At 38.5% G+C, this 21,180-nt stretch overlaps 3 protein-coding genes across 5 annotated transcripts in view; 2 read left to right on the plus strand and 1 right to left on the minus strand.

Annotated features, from left to right (window-relative positions):
* Nucleotides 1-2,825: 2,825 nt before the first annotated feature.
* Nucleotides 2,826-7,554, plus strand: LOC121645140 (zinc finger protein OZF-like). Of its 2 annotated transcripts, XM_041993540.1 has the most exons (3): nucleotides 2,826-3,088; nucleotides 3,687-4,398; nucleotides 7,325-7,554. In XM_041993540.1, the coding sequence occupies exons 1-3, from the start codon at nucleotides 2,917-2,919 to the stop codon at nucleotides 7,470-7,472; spliced, it is 1,032 nt and encodes a 343-aa protein (XP_041849474.1). In that variant the 5' UTR covers nucleotides 2,826-2,916; the 3' UTR covers nucleotides 7,473-7,554. The 2 variants fall into 2 exon arrangements, with proteins under 2 accessions (XP_041849474.1, XP_041849473.1); XM_041993539.1 differs by lacking the exon at nucleotides 7,325-7,554 and having other exon boundaries at nucleotides 3,687-5,560.
* Nucleotides 7,555-9,016: 1,462 nt separating this feature from the next.
* LOC121645114 (zinc finger protein OZF-like) overlaps nucleotides 9,017-21,180 on the minus strand; it is a 352,747-nt gene continuing 340,583 nt past the window's right edge. Inside the window, exons 1-2 of one of the 2 annotated variants that reach the window (XM_041993503.1) lie at nucleotides 12,182-12,423; nucleotides 9,017-10,858 (exon numbers count right to left, since the gene is read on the minus strand). In XM_041993503.1, the coding sequence (XP_041849437.1) occupies nucleotides 9,822-10,858; nucleotides 12,182-12,353 (1,209 nt within the window). In that variant the 5' untranslated portion in view covers nucleotides 12,354-12,423 and the 3' untranslated portion in view covers nucleotides 9,017-9,821. Of the gene's footprint in view, nucleotides 10,859-12,181; nucleotides 12,424-21,180 lie in introns of those variants that run through there. The other variant, XM_041993504.1, reaches the window with a different exon arrangement.
* On the plus strand, nucleotides 16,990-19,872 carry LOC121645138 (zinc finger protein 484-like). Its single transcript, XM_041993537.1, has 2 exons — nucleotides 16,990-17,161; nucleotides 18,824-19,872. The coding sequence occupies exons 1-2, from the start codon at nucleotides 16,990-16,992 to the stop codon at nucleotides 19,798-19,800; spliced, it is 1,149 nt and encodes a 382-aa protein (XP_041849471.1). The 3' UTR covers nucleotides 19,801-19,872.

Genomic DNA, 21,180 nt, shown 5'->3' on the forward strand with positions numbered 1-21,180 from the left:
AAAGATGATTAACGCTGGCTCGGTTACTGTGTTATACTCCATTTCATTGATGAAGACAGCTGGAGAGGGGCTACAGTCATGGTGTAAATGTGTAATTCTGTGAATGAGTGATGGTAAAACTTAATAATCTGTCAAATTGCAATTTCAGCGTTTGTCAGTGTTGATAGAAGTGAAATCGGATGCATTGATCAGTGATGGATGTTCTTCCATCTGACGTTACTGTACTGAGGCACCCAGTACAGAACAGCTCTGCACTGGGATGCTCCTTGGACCGACCAGTTGAAGTGCTGGAAGAGGAGAAGATAATAACTAAGATCTCATCCATGTTGAAGGACAGTCCCCTCCCCACCACCCCACACCCCTCCCAAACACTGACAGCTCTTCTCCTTCTGAGACAGACTGCTGCATCCAAAGTATAAAGGAGGTAAAGAAGAGATTCTTGATTCCTGCAGCAGTTAGACTGAAAACCAGCACTGCTCCCAGTAAACCACAAACACACTCAATACAAGCCAATGTAATTTATTATTGTGCATATTTAATTTTTTCTTTTTATCTTATTTTAAAATAAATGCGACCACGACCGCTTCTGTAAAAACCAAACGATAAAACCCAAGAATGAATATAAATGGCAGAATACAAAGGGAGAATGTTGTTTCAGGTTCCTTTAGAAAGCTTTATTTAAAAACCCAACCAAAGGTTGACCCAGAGATCCTCCCTGCTGCAGCTTTGCAAATAATTATGGTGTTTGGATGAACATATAAACACCTTGTTTTTTGTTCAGTGTTTTAGTCCGGTATTTCTAATGAGAACTTAAAAAAATACCACTGAAAGCTGTCTAACCAATGCAAGGAACAGCGTTTTGAATCAATGAAGCATTAAGTGAAGCAGGGTCGAAGCTCCGGACATCAGCAGTCATCTGACAACGGTGTTTTGATGCAAGTCTGACACAGTTTTTTTTTTTAAATCAATCTGTCTCAGGAAAAATGAAGCTCTGAAATTTCTCTCATTTTCCCATCACTATTTACAACAGCCACAAGACACTCCATCATTTCCATGTTGATTCTGACATTTGAAGCTCTTTCACAGTCAGATTTGAACTATAAATGAGACACATTACTGGTACACAGAAATCATTTCATTCTGATTGTAGGAAACTTTTCATAGAAACAAACATATGATGGATTTACTGGATTATGTTGATAAATGAAAACTATTAATTGGATCATGTGGGAAGGTTTTTTTTTTTTTTACTGTATCTTTCTGCTGTGTTTAATATTTGGTTTAATCTTCCACACTTTTTTTCTTTATTGTGTCTTACATTGATTGTCTCTGTCAGGGTGTTTGCATTATTTAACACAATATATTAACATTTTGCTGTGGAGCAAATAATTTAGTACATTACAAAGATTTTGAGTAAATGATTATTTTTTGCATTTGTTATTCTAATCAAAAGATCACAAACTGCAACAGCACAGAAACTTTTTTGTTTGTTTTGTTTTTTAAACCATTTTCTGCCTTTTTGTTTTGTTCTCCCTTTTTCTATCTTTTCTCTTCCCACTTCTCCTCTATCCACCTTTTTCCTTCTGCTGTTTTTCCGGTCCAGAATAATAATCAACAGAATAGTCCAAAAACATATTTGTAAAATATTATAATATATAATTAAGAATTATAATTAAGATTCAAAGGGAGCCCCATATCTAAAAAGGCTCCTCTTTGCAAAGTGAATTTTTTCAGCACAACACAGCAGCCAGACCATCATTCTGCTGTCACGATGCTGGACAGGACAGGTTAAACAAAGAAAAAAACAAATAAAAACAAAACAAGGCATCATCAGAATAGTTTTTTCAGTCAATTTGACATCACTGTATCTGTGACTTCACAGTTTACATATAAAGTATGTTTATATGTGTTGGACAAAGGTTGGAGAAAGTGTTTCTTCTTATCCTCTATAAATGTCAGCCATCTTTTTCATTTCTAAAAACTTTGAATATGGATTTTAGGAATTTTAGCTTGTGGATGTGAAATGTTCACTAAATTAACTAAGTCAATAACTAATTGATTTCTTTTGATTTATTTTCTAATAATTTAACATCCATTACCTCTAACATGATAATTTTGCATGGAACATTTATACATTATCATTCTTTTAAATGACTTGGGGAAATGTTGACATTTAAGAAACAATCATGGTTTTACGTCCAAATTAGAAAAGTGAATTTTACTGCTGATGTTTATAAATATAGAGAGTTTACTGTTTCTCTCTCTCTCTCTCTCTCTCTCTCTCTCTCTCTCTCTCTCTCTCTCTCTCTCTCTCTCTCTCTCTCTTTCGCTATCCTTAAACATAACGTCTTTGGAAAGCCAAATCGTTACCCAACAAATGTTGGAAAATTGAGAAAATCCACACATTCTTTTTTTTTTCTTCTTCTTCTTTTTTTTTAAGTTTGTTTTGATTTTCAAAACAATGGTTATTTGGATGCTTATTTGTGATATGTGGAAACTTATTTCTAAATAATAAAAATTATGTTTAATGAGAAAGAAAAATAATTAAATGTGCATTTTCTTTTCCCAAGCATTTTATGTTTGATTTGGAGTCTTTCCATCTTCATTTCCACGTTTGTTTTCCCAGGAGAAGTAGGTGAAGAGTGAGGGAAAACTCCTGGGAGATAATATAAAACATCTCTCTTTAAACTGAATTGTTGGCGCAGCTTTCTGTCGTAGTATAAATTGCGCATAATATCAGTTATTGTTTCAGCAACAGAAGAGGAGATAAATAAGCGTAACTCACGTCCACGGTCGGACCTTTTTAGTGTGACACACAACGGAAGTAAATAACAGTGGGGATGCTAGCAGCACTTGTGGATCGAAAAACGGCTGTGTTGTCGTCTCTCAGCTGAATGTTTCTGTGTTTCAGCAACAATGTCTTCAGTTCAGCATCTGAGAGAGTTTATCAGCGAGCGACTAACTGCTGCTGCTGAAGAAATATTCACAGAGTTTGAAAAAACCATCGTCCAGTACGAAGAAGAGATCGATCGTCAGCGCAGACTTCTGGATACCAGCTGGAAACCTCGCTTAAACATTCAGACAACAGGTGTGTAACAGTGTGATAGTTTGAATGAACTAACGTTTACAATAGAAACTTCGCGTTAGATTTATTTTTAGGCTCACAGATGAAAATGGAAACTTACTCCGGAGTTCAGAAATATGAGGTGTTATGTTCTAAATAAACCAAACAAGTAGAGACGTAATCAGACGTTAATTACATCAGGGTCGGAATGAAAGAGGGTGGCTGCACAGTTTAACGTACAGTACTTCACATACACAGTATCTTACAATCTGTAAACCAGCGTATAAAAATGTAAACAATAACATCATGAGTTCAACCCTAAGAAGACCCATTTCTGGACTCAAGTTTTTAAAGCAGTTGTACCCAATGAAATGTGAGATGTTTTGGGTCAGGCTGCAGCTTCTGTTGCACACACTCTGCATCTAGTAGGACTCAGTCAATCAGGGTGGAGTAGGATTATGTTTTTCCTGAGCTGATAACAATTATACTCATCACTGTTCTTGGTATGAAATCTTCAACAAGAGGCCACTCTCTGAAACCCAGAAGATCATGGCAACTACAACATTCTCTAATGGTTTTTCCAAACATCAAGTCAGTAACTTACATTTCTTTGTTTCCCCAGACGTTCCACAGCAGCATGCCTGTAAGGAAGATGAAGCTCTGGATGACCAGCAACTCTGTAACCAGGAGAGGACGTCCAGTTTGAACCAGGAGGAACCAGAACTTCCACAGATTAAAGAGGAACAGGAGGAACTCTGCACCAGTCAGGAGGCAGAGCAGCTTGTACTGAAGCAGGAGACGGATACCTTTATATTGACTCAGAAGTATCAAGACTTCAGCCAAGCAGAAACAAATACTGGCAAATTTTTCTGTCATAACTCTCTGTTAACTAAGAGTTTTAACAATAAAGATGGCAGCCAGTCAGACATGGGATCAGCTAGTGATGGAGAGATGAATCCAAAGCAGAGACTTAATAAAAAGCGATGGAACTGTAACAGTTTAAGCTGCTCCCCTGTGACAGAGAGTCAGACTGATACTGAGTCTCTTAAAACGTCTGTAAAATGTGATGTTTGTGGAAAAGCCTTCAGTGGCAGGTGCAGTATGGAGAAACATCATGCAGTTCACGCAGGTGTAAAGCCATATGCTTGTAAAACATGCGGGAAATGTTTCAGTCACAATCGTACTTTGCTTACTCACCTAAGAATCCACACAGGTGAGAAGCTGTTCCCTTGCAAAACATGTGGGAAATGTTTTACTCGGAGGAGTGATCTGTTGACCCACATGAGAATCCACTCAGGCGAGAGGCCTTTTTCATGTGGAACATGTGGGAAAAGGTTCAGTCAGAAGAGTAATTTGATGGTTCACATGGTCATCCACTCTGGAGAAAGACCATTTACTTGTGGAATATGTGGAAAAACTTTTAACCAAAAAAGTTATTTGAGGGTTCACATGAGAATCCACACAGGTGAGGTGTATTCCTGTGAAATATGTGAAAAAAGTTTCCATTTCAAACAAAGTTTGACTGCCCATGTGGTAACTCACTCAGGTGAAAAGCTGAATTCTTTAAAAACAGTTTAGAAGTTTTGATTTTAGTCACAAATGAAAGCTTACTTTTAAGTGTATTTGCATTTATCTATCAGTAACTGTTTTTAAGTATTTCAGAAAATATGTTGTTTTGTTCAGTCTCAGTTTTGCACCGTTTTGCCTTTTTTACCACATCATTTTATTTCTAAAGCACTTTAAAGACAACATACCAGCTGACCAACATGCTGTACATTACGTTTTAAAAAAAGAAAAAAACGCATCAAAATAGAACAAATAAAGAACAAGGAGGCGTCAGCTGGTCTGTTGCACATGTTTACAATGTGAGGGTGATGCTAGCAGGTTGGGCTGTTAGCATTTGTCTGTTTAGAAGCTACATTTTACTACATTTACAAGCTCCTTATTAAAAAAATAAATATTCATTCTTTTTGTAGTGGATTTTGGTTTGATTACTTAGAAGGCAGGGTAAGTTAATATACTATGTTTCATACTTGAACACAATTCAGCATACTTCACTTTAAGCTGAGGAAGAGCATAAAAACATTCAAATCAGAAAAGGACAAAGACATTTTAAGATGTCGAGAAGTTTCATAAAAGCACTGTTGAAATGTCAAATGAATTTCTGAAAATACATTTTGCACAATAAATAACAGAAAAGGCAAAAAATTAGCACTATATATATGTGTGTGTGAGTGTGCGTGTGCGTGTCATTAAGTGATCAGTTACAACAATATCTTTTATTATTAATAACTGAATGTTAAACATACACAAAGCATCTAAATGTCAGGGCTATATTACAGTTAATAACCGGAAATATTAGAAAACTCATTTGTAAATAATAAAAGGTAGATGTTATGAGAAATAACAGAATGTGAATTTTCTTTTCCCAGTTATTTCCTGTTTGGTTTGGAGTCTTTCCATCTTGTTTAAGGAACATTAATTCTTCCAGAAATGGGATGAAGTGGATGAAGTCTCTGTCCATATGTTTATTGTCAAAGCCTAATATAAAACATTTTGTATTTAAAATCAGCTGTTGGCACAGCTTTGTGTCCTAGTATACCTGCGCATTATATTATTTATTGTTTTAACAAGTGGAGGCAGCTCAGATCAATTCGTTTAAGGTTAACTCACGTTCACTATCGGACCTTTTTAGTGTAACACCCGGCGGATGTAAACAACCCTAAGGAACGGAGCAGCAGGTGCGAAGCAAGAAGAAAGTTTAGTTGTCTTACAACGGCTGAATATTTCAGTGTTTCAGCAACAATGTCTTCAGTTCAGCATCTGAGAGAGTTTATCAGCGAGTGACTAACTGCTGCTGCTGAAGAAATATTCACAGAGTTTGAAAAAACCATCGTCCAGTACGAAGAAGAGATCGATCGTCAGCGCAGACTTCTGGATACCAGCTGGAAACCTCGCTTAAACATTCAGACAACAGGTGTGTAACAGTGTGATAGTTTAAATGAACTAACGTTTACAATAGAAACTTCGCGTTAGATTTATTTTTAGGCTCACAGATGAAAATGGAAACTTACTCCGGAGTTCAGAAATATGAGGTGTTATGTTCTAAATAAACCAAACAAGTAGAGACGTAATCAGACGTTAATTACATCAGGGTCGGAATGAAAGAGGGTGGCTGCACAGTTTAACGTACAGTACTTCACATACACAGTATCTTACAATCTGTAAACCAGCGTATAAAAGTGTAAACAATAACATCATGAGTTCAACCCTAAGAAGACCCATTTCTGGACTCAAGTTTTTAAAGCAGTTGTACCCAATGAAATGTGAGATGTTTTGGGTCAGGCTGCAGCTTCTGTTGCACACACTCTGCATCTAGTAGGACTCAGTCAATCAGGGTGGAGTAGGATTATGTTTTTCCTGTTCTTGGTATGAAATCTTGAACAAGAGGCCACTCTCTGAAACCCAGAAGATCATGGCAACTACAACATATTCTAATGGTTTTTCCAAACATCAAGTCAGTAACTTATATTTCTTTGTTTCCCCAGACGTTCCACAGCAGCATGCCTGTAAGGAAGATGAAGCTCTGGATGACCAGCAACTCTGTAACCAGGAGAGGACGTCCAGTTTGAACCAGGAGGAACCAGAACTTCCACAGATTAAAGAGGAACAGGAGGAACTCTGCACCAGTCAGGAGGCAGAGCAGCTTGTACTGAAGCAGGAGACGGATACCTTTATATTGACTCAGAAGTATCAGGACTTCAGCCAAGCAGAAACAAATACTGGCAAACTTTTCTGTCATAACTCTCTGTTAACTAAGAGTTTTAACAATAAAGATGGCAGCCAGTCAGACATGGGATCAGCTAGTGATGGAGAGATGAAGCCAAAGCAGAGACTTAATAAAAAGCGATGGAACTGTAACAGTTTAAGCTGCTCCCCTGTGACAGAGAGTCAGACTGATACTGAGTCTCTTAAAACGTCTGTAAAATGTGATGTTTGTGGAAAAGCCTTCAGTGGCAGGTGCAGTATGGAGAAACATCATGCAGTTCACGCAGGTGTAAAGCCATATGCTTGTAAAACATGCGGGAAATGTTTCAGTCACAATCGTACTTTGCTTACTCACCTAAGAATCCACACAGGTGAGAAGCTGTTCCCTTGCAAAACATGTGGGAAATGTTTTACTCGGAGGAGTGATCTGTTGACCCACATGAGAATCCACTCAGGCGAGAGGCCTTTTTCATGTGGAACATGTGGGAAAAGGTTCAAGCAAAAAAGTTATATGACCGTGCACATGAGAGTCCACACAGGAGAGGCGTTTTATTGTGAAATATGTGCAAAATATTTCCGTTACAAAAAAAGTTTGACCGTCCATATGAGAACTCACACGGGTAAAAAGCTGAATGCTTGAGAAACCACATGAAAGCTTTTTACTTTTACTGCACTTGTTTATATTTATTAATAAAATGTTTATATATAAATGAGAAAACATGTCTTGCATTCAGTCTAAATTTGGCATTGTTTCTGTTTTAGCTCCAGCTTTTAGATTTTTATCTTTCACCTGGTCTGGTGCAGATGCTTACAGCGTGAGGGTGACGGGAGGAGATTCAGCTGGTAACATTCTGTAGTTTAGCAGCTACGTTTCATTTTATCTGCCCAGCTTAGTTAAAAATGACATATTCAGACTTTAAGTAGTGGATGTTGGTTTGATTATTTTGTCTGCAGGATAAGTTAATAAACCACATTCTTCAGTTTAAGTTCAGGAAGAAGAAGCATTGAAACATTAAAATAAAAAAGAAAAAGACTTTTATAGATATAGAAAATATATTTTTAATATAAACAGAGCACTTTATTTAACGTTATACTTACCAGGAGGAGCTCCTGGGAAAGGGACTGGAGGAAGGGACTACAGCTCAGCTGGCCTGGGAACGCCTCGGGAACGCCCCGGGATCGCCCCGGACGAGCTGGTGAATGTGGGCAGGGAGAGGGAGCTCGGGCTTCCTGCTCAGGCAGCTGCCCCCACGACCTGACCCCGAATAATTAGGAAAAAGTTCATTTGTTTAATTATTCCCAAAATGAAAAGTCTGGTTAACCAATAATTATGTTTAGTGTTTGTTTTGTAAGAGAGAAAGAGATCTACTGTAACATTCCCATTTCTCTTCAGGAACTAATTAAATAGATTTTTTATTTAAATAATTAAGAAAAAGACCACATCCATCCATCAAACAGCTTCTGAGGGAACATTACATTTGAAATCCTGAAATATTCCAACATATTAAAGAAATTCCTAAATCAAGTTTTGCTTTAAAGTCCTTCAGATTAAAACAAAAAGTCTGATCATATTTGTTTCATTTTAATATATCTAGTAAATAATGTCTGTATCAACACGTTTCTGGTTTTAACTAAAACTAGAAAGAGTCCTTTTTTCTGAGTAATATAATAAAGTGGAATTTGTTTAATATCACATTACTCGTAGCACAAAATCACAAAATAAAACACATGAAATGTGTTTTAATGACTAAAGCTGCACTAAAAGTTCTTTAAGTTTCAGCATCAGAACAGGATGAATAAAGAAAAATGAACATTTGAAAAGTCATGAACCAGAACGTGACATAAAACACAGAAAACGCTGGTAGTGTATCGTTGGTGTCAGTTTTTATTCAAGTTTAGGTCTTTACATTCATATGAAAAACACACCAAACAGCTTCTTTAAAAAGAAAAGTGGAAAATGAAGAGTTTAAAATGTGAGCGTCTCCTGAACACCGACAGTAAACACCAGCCGGTCAACATTAAACTACGGGTTCTCATCATGATTGACCAGGACGTGTTTCCCCCAGCGGATCGTCTCCGAGCTGCAAACCTCGACTACAAACTCGTGTTGCTTCCACAAACATTTACAGTCACACAAACGCAGTTCAGCTTTAAATAAAGACACATATTCATGATTGATTTAAACTTCATTTCACATCCAGGTTATGATTTCCCTTCAGAAATTTATATATATATTTTTTTCATTTCCTTTTATTTAGACTCGCTGTCAACGTGCATTAAAAGTTTATCTTTTATACAGATTCACTAACACTGATCAGAACTTCATTTCATGCACGTGTGGCCAGAAATCCCACCGGGCATCACACCAGAAACCAGTACACACACACACACACTTCACAGCATGAAAGACACAGAAACAGTGTGCTCACATAAACTAGGCAAACTCATTAAAACTCCCACAGAGTATCTGATTCCCTTAATCCAAGCATTCACTTCACCGTTCTTTTATTTTATTACGTGTTTTTCTGCTCATTTAATCTGCATTTTAATACGGCTTTGATAAAAATAAATTTATAGATGACACTGATTTTATTTCTCCTGCTTTCATTTTATTTTATTTAGGCTATTTTTCTCTGAGCCTGGAGGTGAAGCGAACTGCCTTCGTGTATCTGAAGAGGAAGTAATTTAATGAAACATATGATCACTATAAATGTGTAAATAAATTATCCTGCAGGGAAGAGTGTGTCTGACTGAGTAAAATCTAGCAGCTATTTGTAGAATGAAAACAGAACTAAAATCTTCTGCAACCAAGACTGGAAGAGACATGACAGTAAGAAAAAAGGCCAACTCCAGACAGTTTAAGTTATTTACAGTACTTAGAGCTACTTTAGAAAAAGTGGTGGTTCGAACTGTGAAAAGTAACAGAAGAGGGGCAAATTTGTATAAACAAATGTAAATTTTTTGTTGTTTTTTTTTATTATTATTCTAACTATCGGGTTGTTTGAAGAGCATACAGCTCCTCGCTGGTGTGAGTTCTCATGTGAATCCTCAAAGAACTTTGGTGCTTGAAATGTTTTCCACATCTTCCACAAGGATGCGGCCTCTCTCCGGAGTGCATCCTCATGTGGACCATCAAAACGCTGCTCTGAATGAAACTCTTCCCACATATGCTGCATGAGAAAGGCTTCTCACCGGTGTGGATTCTCATGTGGACCAGCAGGTGATCATTTCGAGTGAAACCTTTACCGCACGTTTTGCAAGAGTGCTGCTTCTCGCTTGCGTGAATTTTCGTGTGTGTGAACAGATTTCCCTTCTGGGCGAAACTCTTCCCACACACTTTACAAGCATAAGGCTTCTCGCCTGTGTGTGTTCTTCTGTGGACGGTCAAATGACCACCGTAAGTGAAACCTTTCCCGCATATTTCACAGGAATACAACTTCTCTCCTGTGTGGATTCTCGTGTGAGTCAAGAGGTTACATTTATGGGTGAAGCTTTTCCCACACGTCTGGCAAGCGTACGGCCTGAAACCCGTATGGATCCGGTAATGTTGCTCCATGTTGAACTTCTTGCTGAAGGATTTTCCACAAACATCACATTCCAAAGACTTTTTATCAGACTCTGTACTGAACCGACTTTCTGATGAGGAAGACTTTTTTACATTGTTTCTGTGACGTGTCTTCTTTGTCTTCATCTCTACGTCGGGTGTTGATCCTACTTCTGCCTGATTCGTTCCTTCTTGATTTTGGCTCTCAGTTAAAGGGAGGTTAGTGGAGAAAAGCTGGTCAGGGTTAAGTTCTGCGTCACTGAGGTCACTTTCCTGATGCACAGGAGTCACCATAAAGGTATCCGTCTCCTGCTTCAGTACAAGCTCCTCTCCCTCCTCACTGGCACAGAGTTCAGCCTGTTCATCTTTAATCTCTGCAGGTTCTGCTTCCTCCTGGTCCAGGTTTGGCTTCCTCTCCTGGTCACATGGTTGCTGGAGAAGGAGAACTTCTTCATCTTTGTAGACGTGCTGCTGAGGAAGGTCTGCATGGAAAATAGGCAGAAATCAGTAACTAATTATAGCATGCAAAGCTACAGAAGCTAGAGACATTCGAGACGTTGTTCTACTTGTACAGTAGGGCCAAGCTCAAATCGTGGCTGTGGCAACATGCCGTGGCAACATGCCGTGGCACTTCCGGTTGTTGCCACGACTTTCCACAGACTGCCAGAACCTGCCAAAGCGGTGCCATGACTCGCCACAGCCCAAACGTTTAGAAACGTAAACACAGAAGTGTCTTCGGAGCTCACCAGGGGACGGGGAAAAGTGCCTGCAACCTGCACCAGTTATGAACCAGATGGTAAGGATAACTGATAGGATTCATGTCATTTTATTAACAGCCTTGACTTGTATTTGTATTGTAAACGTATATAGTCATTGTTGCATAAAGGTTATTAATAGCCTATTGTTAGACCATGCTGTATGTCAGTGGTCACTTATAAACAGTTTGGGGAGCCTTATTTTTGTGAGAGCACCACGACTTCCAAGTCACGTGTGCGCGCACCTCATGAGCATCATACTCGTGCCAGTATCATATCGTACAAGGAAAACGGTCATCACTGACAGAAACGGAATGGATCAAGTGTACCATTTGGAGAGTTTGACAAACTGAGCTAATAGATACACAATGTTGACAAATTAATTGCATTCTTTTCATCTAAGAAGCATCAGAACTTTCATGGAAAATAATCTAAAATATAGTCTGAAAGGCTGCCACGACCAGACAAGAGTTGCCGCTGCCTGGCACTAGGTCTGCCTTTGTTTACAGCTGCTGCCACAGATACTGTACCTACAAGCTAGTACTTGTAAAAATACAATACATTGTTTTGGTGTGTCCAAACCCTTTCTGATATTGTTTGTTCTGTGTGATTGTGACTATATACGTTTACAATACAAATACAAGTCAAGGCTGTAAATAAAATGACATGAATCCTGTCAGTTATCCTTACCGTCTGGTTCATACCTGGTGCAGGTTGCAGGAACTTTCCCCCGTCCCCTGGTGAGCTCCGAAGACACTTCTGTGTTTACGTTTCTAAACGTTTAGGCTGTGGCGAGTCGTGGCACCGCTTTGGCAGGTTCTGGCAGTCTGTGGAAAGTCGTGGCAACAACCGGAAGTGCCACGGCATGTTGCCACGGCCACGATTTGAGCTTCTGTCTCTCTTCTTCTAAGAGATTCTAACTAGACCCCTAATGGACGTGTTCACTGCATCATAACCAGACTGTTGACTTTTGTTTTTATTTATTTATTTTTTATATTCATATCGACTCATATTCATGTATTATTTCATTCAGGCCATGGTGTTTCTTACCTGCTGTGTTTAACTTTATCTGTGGTTTCCGGCTGGTATCCAGCAGTTTGCGCTGACGATCGATCTCTTCTTCGTACTGGACGATGGTTTTTTCAAACTCTGTGAATATTTCTTCAGCAGCAGCAGTTAGTCGCTCGCTGATAAACTCTCTCAGATGCTGAACTGAAGACATTGTTGCTGAAACACTGAAATATTCAGCTGAGAGACGAAAACACAACCATCTTCCAGCTGATTTCACATTTGCTGCTGATGATGGCGCTTTGTTTACTTCCACTGTGTGTCACACTAAAAAGTTCCGGCAGAAAATGTGACTCTTTAAACACTGAGAAAAAAAATGAATATAAATCAGGAGCCTCTTCAAGCAGAGGGTTATGGTGAAACCCCGAGTCGAGGGAAATTGAGGGTTTGGTCCCCCATGAGCCTGTTACCATGGAAACCGACTCCTCGAAGCTAACGTACTTGCTGGCAGGTTCTTTTTAGACTCAATGTTAGTTGTACATCTTTTCTGGAAAAGGCCCCTGTTGTGTTGCTTTGGCTTTATAGTCAGTGTAGGCAACATACAAAGCAGCTTCACAGATTAACGTTCAGGAGCTGCTGCTTCTGGAAAACAACGAGCTGATTGTTTTATTCATTTTTATAGACAACTCAAAGATTAAATGACTTAATTCCGTAAATGTTTACTGATTCCAACAAGATTTTTCTTAAATATGTGGAGCTGGTTGCAGTCCGGAAAAAAAAATGTTGTCCTAATTGACAGACAATTGTCACTTTTGCTTGTTTTCACAGAAAAAATGGCTTAATTGCAACTAATTTATTTCTAACATGATTTTTTTTAAATGTAAATGTTTTTAAAAAACTAAATTAAATTTTATTTGCTGGAAAACTTAATGTTGTTTGCAAAATCTCTTTACTTAGTGGAGAATGAGTTAGCTGGAAAATTGTTTTAACTACTGGAATATTTATCCATCCATCATCAATACTGCTTTGTCCATAAGAGTCGCAGAGAAACTGGAGCCTAACCCAACATCTCAGCAGGTGAGAGGCAGTGTACACCCTGGACAGGTTACCAGTCCACTGCAGCTGGAATATTTCATTTTATTCAAATGCTGACTCAAATCAGTGGCTCATTAACAGGCTGGTCCAGAAGCTGACAAGTTTTTGGAGAAACATTTCATTCGCATCAGGCACACTGAAGCAGGGAAACACTAAATACTGCAGGATGGTCGGTCTCAAGAACCGGCATTGGTGAACCCGGCAAAGTTAAATGATCTTAATTATGTGCATTTCCATGAGACACCCAAAAATAAAACATCACACATAAATATCAAAAACATATCAATCATCATTACTCACTAGAGCAATAAAAGCAAACGTGTTTAACACAGAATTACTACGCACAACAATTTCCAAACTGATTTTATTTCATTTACATGTCAAAATATTTCAACATCTCAGAAGCCTGAAACCACAAAATATAATCATGTTGTTAACAAATAAGGCTCCACGTGGCTGGAACAGCCAGAACATCCCATTAAAGATCCACATCAGAGTTCAGAATAAACATCAAACTGAGTTTTAGACAGAAAATATGACAAGCATGCTCACAAATTAGAATGTGTCATAAAACAGAAAGAGAACGTTTGTTTCAGTTTTTAATGAAGTTCAAGTGTTTACATTCGTCAGTATGAAAGACACTAACACACACACTACAGAGAACCTGATCTGAATGCCAACCAACGCTGCTTCCTACAGGCCGGCCAGCAACCGCAGACGCTGTTTCACAGAGCTCGTTTTCAGATTTCTGATGTGTGAATATAATGCCATGTGCTTCAACCAAAGACTCTGTACTCAACTTTTTATTTCATGTTTTACAGTAGAAAAGGATGTAGCTTTTCATGTGTTTCAACAGATCAGGCTCTGTGAAAAAACAATCTTTACATGAATGCACCTTATCATGGATTTTCAAATGAGAGGATAGGCTGCCTCTAGAAATAAATTTCTTATCACATGCTTGACATGAAAAAGGTCTCTCACCTGTGTGGACCTTCTTATCGACCACGAGGTCCCTATAAGAAATAAAGACTTTTTCACATGTTTCACAGGGAAACACATTCTCGCCTGTGTGGAAGATCATGTGGGCTTTAAGTGTGTTTATGCTGGAATAACCTTTCCCACATGTTGCACAGGAATACGGCTTTGTGATTATTCTCTGGGTTTTTTTTTTTTTTTGTTTGTTTTCTTGGTTTTGTGAACGATCATGTGGGTGCTCTGAGTTCCTTTTCTGTCAAAACTTTTACAGCATGTTTCACAAACATATGGCTGCTCACCTATGTGAATTTTCATGTGGGTTTTCAGACTCTTTTTGTAGGAAAAACTGCTCCCACATCTTTCACAAGAATACAGTTTCTTGTATTTGTGAACCTTCATGTGGGCTTGCAGAGTAAATCCTTTTACAAAACCTGTCCCGCATGTTTTACAAATATATGGACTTCCACCTGTGTGACTTCTGAGATGCACCGTCAGGTTGTACTTTTGTCTAAAGTCTTTACCACAAAAGCCACAGATAAAAGGCTTTCCCCAGATTTAACATTGAAGTCGGCCTTTGGCTGACCAGGGTTTTCTTCAGACTGACTTTCTTCAGAGTGAACAGGTTTGTCTTCGTCGCTACTGTGACTTCCTTCCTGATTTTGGATCTGAGGTAAGGAAAAGCTATGAGAGTATAGCTCAATAATGTCTGGTTTAAATTCACTGAAGTCACTTTCCTGGACAGTGGGAGGCACCATAAAGACCTCTGTCTCCTTCTTCAGCTGAATCTGCTCTCCATCCCGACTGGTGCACAGCTCCTCCGGGTCTTCAGTCTCTGCCGGTGGTTGTGGTTCCTCCTGAGCCTCCTTGGGGATGTTCGCTCGGTCCAAGAGTTGCTCCTCTGCAAAAGCTTCCACCCCCTTCAAGACAAGTTGGTTTTGAAGTTCTGGAGAGACAATGAAGATTGAAAATGAAGTCACAGCTACAGTCCGGTGGCTTGCTGATCGTATATTGATTACAACAAATCCCCTGTGCAACTATTGCAAAAAATTTAGTCTCAATTTTTTTTTTTTAAATAAATTTCTAAACTTTCTGTTAAATAAAAGAAATATTTAAAAAAAACTGCAGGTGCAGCACAATTTCTCTGTGAGCCTAAAAATACATTTAAATAGCGCAGAGTTCTGATCAGGATCCTCTGAGTCATTTTCAGGAGTTATTTCATTCACATCACTACAGTTTTACAAACCTGCAGTGTGTAAGCTTATATGAGCTTTCCAGAGGATGTCGAGCAGTCTGCGTTAAAATTAAATCTCTTCTTCCTACTGGACGATGGATTTTCCACTAACATCATACATCGAACCATTTTTACTTGTATCAGAATCAGACTGATTCTCTAAAGATGTGGAGTCATCTTCATCATTACAGTGCCTTCTGTTTCTTTTATGTTTCTTTTTAGGTTTCATCTCCATCTCTCTAGTTGTTTCTGTGTCTATGTGCATGTTTACTTCCTGATTTAGGCTCTCAGGTAAGGGAGAGTTATGTGAAGAAGGTAGCTCAGTGTTTGGTTCTGCTTCACTGAAATCACTTTCCTGAAAAGTGGAAACCAATATAGAATTATCAGTCTCCTGCTTCAGTTCTAACGGCTCTCCCTCCGATCTGGTGTAAAGTTCCTCCTGGTCCAGACTGGAGTTTTTCTCCTGGTCACAGAGCTGCTGGTGAGGGAGAACTTCCTCCTCCTAATAGACATGTTGCTGAGCGAGTTCTGGAGGAACAAATAAACACAACAGATAACAAAGGAACTGTAGTAATATTTTTTTTAGAAACTAGGGTGATAGCTGCATTGACAGCCACACATAAGTGGTAACCTGCAATGGACAGTACGACACACACACTTATGTAGTGTTCTCATATTGGATTTAATTTACAAACCACTATATGCTTTTGTTTGACATTAGTTTCATTTAATCATTAACATCACATATATTTCTAAAACTGGTGCACACTTTGGTTTATATTGTGGTGTTATAATTTCTTTTCTTTTGAGATGTTTCAGTGGCTCCAGTCCCTGGTTTGGGAAGCAGCAGGTGGCCACAGAGTGGTGCCAACTAACTGGACCAGACTACAAACCTGCATCAACAGGGGGAGAAATTAGGTTTTCCTTTGTTAGATTAAGTTTTTGTGTGTTACCTCTTTGTGTCTTTTTGTTTGGGCTGATAGCCACTATTTAAATTTACCCTTGTGTCTCATTTGTTAGGTCAGTTTGTTTTGTTTGAGTAATTGTTACCACAAGTTGTTTAGTTTAGTACTGAAGACATTGTTGCTGAAGCACTGAATATTTCAGCTGAGAGACGACAACACAACCGTCTTGCAGGTAGCTTAAAGCCAGAATTAAGTGTTGTTTACTTCCGCCGGGTGTCACACTGAAAAAGGTCCCCAGTATGACGCTAGTTGCCTCTGACCGAGCCTCGTTAGTTTTTTTCTTTCTTTTAGTATTTCGTTTTAAATAAAAAAGAACTGACCTGTGTGAGGTTCGGCGGACTACCACTTTTTGGCACACAAGAAAGAGACCTTTCCTTTTCCAAGTAATCACCATCATAAGTTGATGTCAGGCGTAAACCGAGGAAGTGGCTTCAAAATTGTGGCGCGAATTATACAAAATATTGATATCTGCAGCATCAAATGATAATAGCATTCAAGAAATTTGAATTGTGAGGAGGTTAATGCATCAATCTAAACAGGAAGACAGCCGTGTTTTTGTATCTCCATTGACTACTTCAGCAACAATGTCTTCAGTTCAGCATCTGAGAGAGTTTATCAGCGAGCGACTAACTGCTGCTGCTGAAGAAATATTCACAGAGTTTGAAAAAACCATCGTCCAGTACGAAGAAGAGATCGATCGTCAGCGCAGACTGCTGGATATCACCTGGAATCCACAAATAAAGTTATTAAGAACAGGTACTAAAGACTTTAATGCTTTGAATGAACTATAACACAAATGCGAGTCATGGAGGATCCTGATAAGTCTCTTTTTTCTGATTCTTTCTCTGACCTGATGAATCAGATTCTTTCTTTTTATACGATCTCCAAAGTTTTCCGTCTGAAGTTCAGAATAATGTCGACATCCTACTTTTTTAACCAAACAAAAACATTTTCTATGTGATGTATAGACATCAGATTTTCAAGCATAAATAACTTAAAAAATACAGATTGATCAACAGTAAATATAGTTTTTATTCAGAGAATATTGATCAATTTTAGCCATTTAAAAATATTTCACATTTTTCTGTTAATGTGACATGTGAATATGTTGGATTCACTCCTTAACTAGTCTGCCTGTCTGGACCGTCTTTATCTCTGATTCCAGCAGCTTCTCTGTGTCGTCGTCTCTATAAGACTCTGCAATGTCAGAAGATCTATTTTCATCCAGTGTTTCATTTATTTTTTTACCAAGATCTTGTATTGATGATGGGAGAGTCCAACCACTTAATAAAGCCTTCTCCAGCACATCTCAGAGATTCTCAGTAGGGTTCAGGTTTGATTTGAGCCTTCTAAAACAGACAAACATCTTTTCCAGGACGCGTCTTTCCACATGGTTGTTTAAGAAATGAGAAGCTGCTCATTGCATCAGTTGGGGTTAAATAACTTGTTACAGCTGAAAGATGATCACCCTGCAGTAATTATCCGACGAGTTATGTCACCCTGTATGTCAGCCAAATGGCAAATCCCCTAGGAAGGATAAATTCGTAGGAAATCAAATTTTAATTATTGATTTATTTATTTATTTTCTGTATAGCATGCAATCTACAGTCAGCTGGACGTATTGGAAACTGATGTATAACCATCTAAACAGTCTAAACGACTAGCCTTTAGTCGTTTAGACTGACTGTGTGTGATTTGCTGGAAATCCTTGAAAATGGTTAAACATTGATAAGTCATTTTGAGAATTTCTGGAAGTTTTTAATACACTTAAAAGTGTTTATAATTGGAGTTTATTGGAATTTAGACGTCAGCGGACACACAGCATGCCATGTTGCACAATGAGAGAAATTTGTTCTCAAACATTTTATGTGGTAAAATGAAGGTTAAAATAACCGAACCAGGGCTGGAATGATCTTTTAACCTCTGGAGAAACAGACCCTCACTGTTGAAGGTCTGGGTGCTGGTGGTGAAACGTAGCATGTAGCCCCTCGTAACCTAGGGTGAGTATTATTTTCTGAGGGTCATAATTTCTTTTTCTTACGTTTGCAAATTTGTGTTTCTACCTTGTTGAATCATGTTTGAAGTTAAACCTTGTGGTTACAAACAGTGAAAACAACCCTCTGGTAAAACATGATGGAAATAAAACATAAGAGGATTGTTACAGAAAGGTGGAACAATTGATAATATTTAGCACCGAGAGACCAATTCCAAATGTTCCAAATCAACTAAAAAGTACTAGTTCCAGAGGAGGGCTGTACACGGAGGGACAGCGTCTCCTCTAAACTCTGTTTCTGGTTCTTGTGGTGGAAATGGTCACATTCCTGGAAGCATCTCTGCAAAAGTTCTGACCTTCTGGAAAATGTTCAGATGATTGGATTACGTTCAATCATCCATCTCGTGTGCTTGTTTTTCCTCCAGACGTCCCTCAGCAACATGTCCATAAGGAGGAGGTTCTCCATGTTCTCGCTGACCAGCAACTCTTTAACCAGGAGAGGAACTCCAGTCTGGACCAGGAGGAGTTTCCAGGAATGAAAGAAGAACAGGAGGAACTTTGCAGCAGATCAGAGGCAGAGCTGTTAGTACTGAAGCAGGAGATGGATAACTTTATATCAGCTTCCACTTTTCAGGAAAATGACTTCACTGAAGGAGAGCCAAACACTGACCAGCTTTCCTCACTCAACTTTCCCTTCCCTGGAATCCAAGATCAGGAAGGAAACAAGCAAACAGACTCCACAAGAGGTACGATGAAGCCAAAACGGAGACATCCAAGTCCTAGTGATGATGAGGATGATGCTCCAGGTTCAGAGAGTCCGTTCGATTCTAAAACAAGTGAGAAGGTTTCAAGTCGTACTTTGCTGCCTCACACAAGAACCCAAAAAGGAGGAAAATTTCATCCTTGTGAAATGTGTGGGAAAAAATTTCCTAAGAAATATCTGGAAACCCACATAAGAAAGCACACCGGTGAGAGGCCTTTTTTATGTCCAGTGTGTGGGAAAAGTTTTAGTACCAAGAGTTATTTGAAGGTTCACATGAGAATCCACACCGGTGAGAAGTTGCATTCATGTGAACGGTGTGGAAAAGGTTTTATATCTAAGAGCAATATGTCAACCCATATGAGAATCCATACCGGTACAAAGCCTTTTTCCTGTAAGATATGTGGGAAAAGGTTCACTCAAAATGGTAGCTTGTCACTCCACATGAGAATCCACACCGGTGAGAAGTTGCATTCATGTGAACGGTGTGGAAAAGGTTTTATATCTAAGAGCAATATGTCAACCCATATGAGAATCCATACCGGTACAAAGCCTTTTTCCTGTAAGGTATGTGGGAAAAGGTTCACTCAAAATGGTAGCTTGTCACTCCACATGAGAATCCACACAGACCAGAGGCCATGATGGTGTGAAACAGGTGGTGATATGACTGCACGTATGAAAACTCACAGAGGAGAGAGGCCTTGTTCATGTACAGGAGAAAAAATGTTCAAGCAAAGGCCTTCACATGAGAATCCACACAGGTAATGTTTTCTTGTGAAATGTGCCATAATAAAGACGTTTGGCTGCACTGAGAACTCACAGCTGAGAAGCCTTTTCTTCTGTAGAGCATGTTTAGCTGTAGGCACATTCAGGCTCCACATAAACCCACACGGGTGGAAAAATGAGGAAAACGTCTTCGTGTGCGACACGTAGAGAAAGTTTTTGTTTGAACTCCCACTCGAGAACTCCGTCTTGTTTTTGTCAAACATTCAGAAAGATGTAACTTAACTTTCAAGTCAAACTTTTGACTCTGACTTTAAAAGTTTACAATTTTATCTATTTTATCTTTTTGTTTGTAACTTATTGTTTTAGAAGATATGGTGTTAAAATGTTTGATCATCCATTCAGGCTGATTTCTGCGGTAGTTGTCATGAACGATGGCTGCCTGTTTTTGGAAAAAGGGTTTTCAGTTCAGTAATTTACAGACTTTTCCAGTGAAATTCCAGCTGAATGATCTGTATTGTGTCTACTAGACACTAGAACACACCCTCCTTGAAAAAATTAAACCTGTATTAATTATTTTAGATGATATTTGTCAGATTTTGTTTTAGCTCATCCAGCTGCAAGAGAAAAATTAGAAAAGAATAGTGTAAGACTGAAAAATAAAATGTACATGATGTATTAGTGATTGTCATGAAAGCAGTAGTGAGATTCAGATTAAATAACTAGCAGAAAAGATAAAAGTACAAACATGTTTAATGGAAGGAAACTACAGTCTGAAATGCTAAACATCTAGTTTCGTTTTTATTTAGTTTATTGAACAGGGACCAACAGTTAATTGCTCTGTAAAAATACAGTAAAATAGAGAAAATACAACATTAGTAACAGTAGAATTAAAAGAGTAAATTTACCTTATTCAGCTTCCAGCCATCCTTCCTTTGTCCTGTAAAGTTTGCTGTTACAGACTAAAATTAAACTCATTCTGGTTCTTTTTTATTGGTAAAAGGAAACAAAACAAATGATAAAATAAATGCTGACGTGTCTCGCTTTCTTCTAACAGGTTTTTGTTTCTGTACTAAACATTTAGAAGTAGATAGTTCGATGTGTTGGGAGTTTGTTTCATACTAATTTAGTTTTAAATGAAAGGCTGATCGTCCCAGTTCTGTTTTTCTGCTGGCAGGTTTCGCGCCAGATGCTCCTCTGTTCAGATGTTAATGAAATAAACTTTCTAAGTGGTGTTGGGGCCATTTTATTGGTTATCTTGAAGAGTAGATGAACATTTACATATTTACTGTAACTTTC

Source organism: Melanotaenia boesemani, chromosome 8 (genome assembly GCF_017639745.1).
Source record: "Melanotaenia boesemani isolate fMelBoe1 chromosome 8, fMelBoe1.pri, whole genome shotgun sequence".
Taxonomy (NCBI): Eukaryota; Metazoa; Chordata; class Actinopteri; order Atheriniformes; family Melanotaeniidae; genus Melanotaenia; species Melanotaenia boesemani.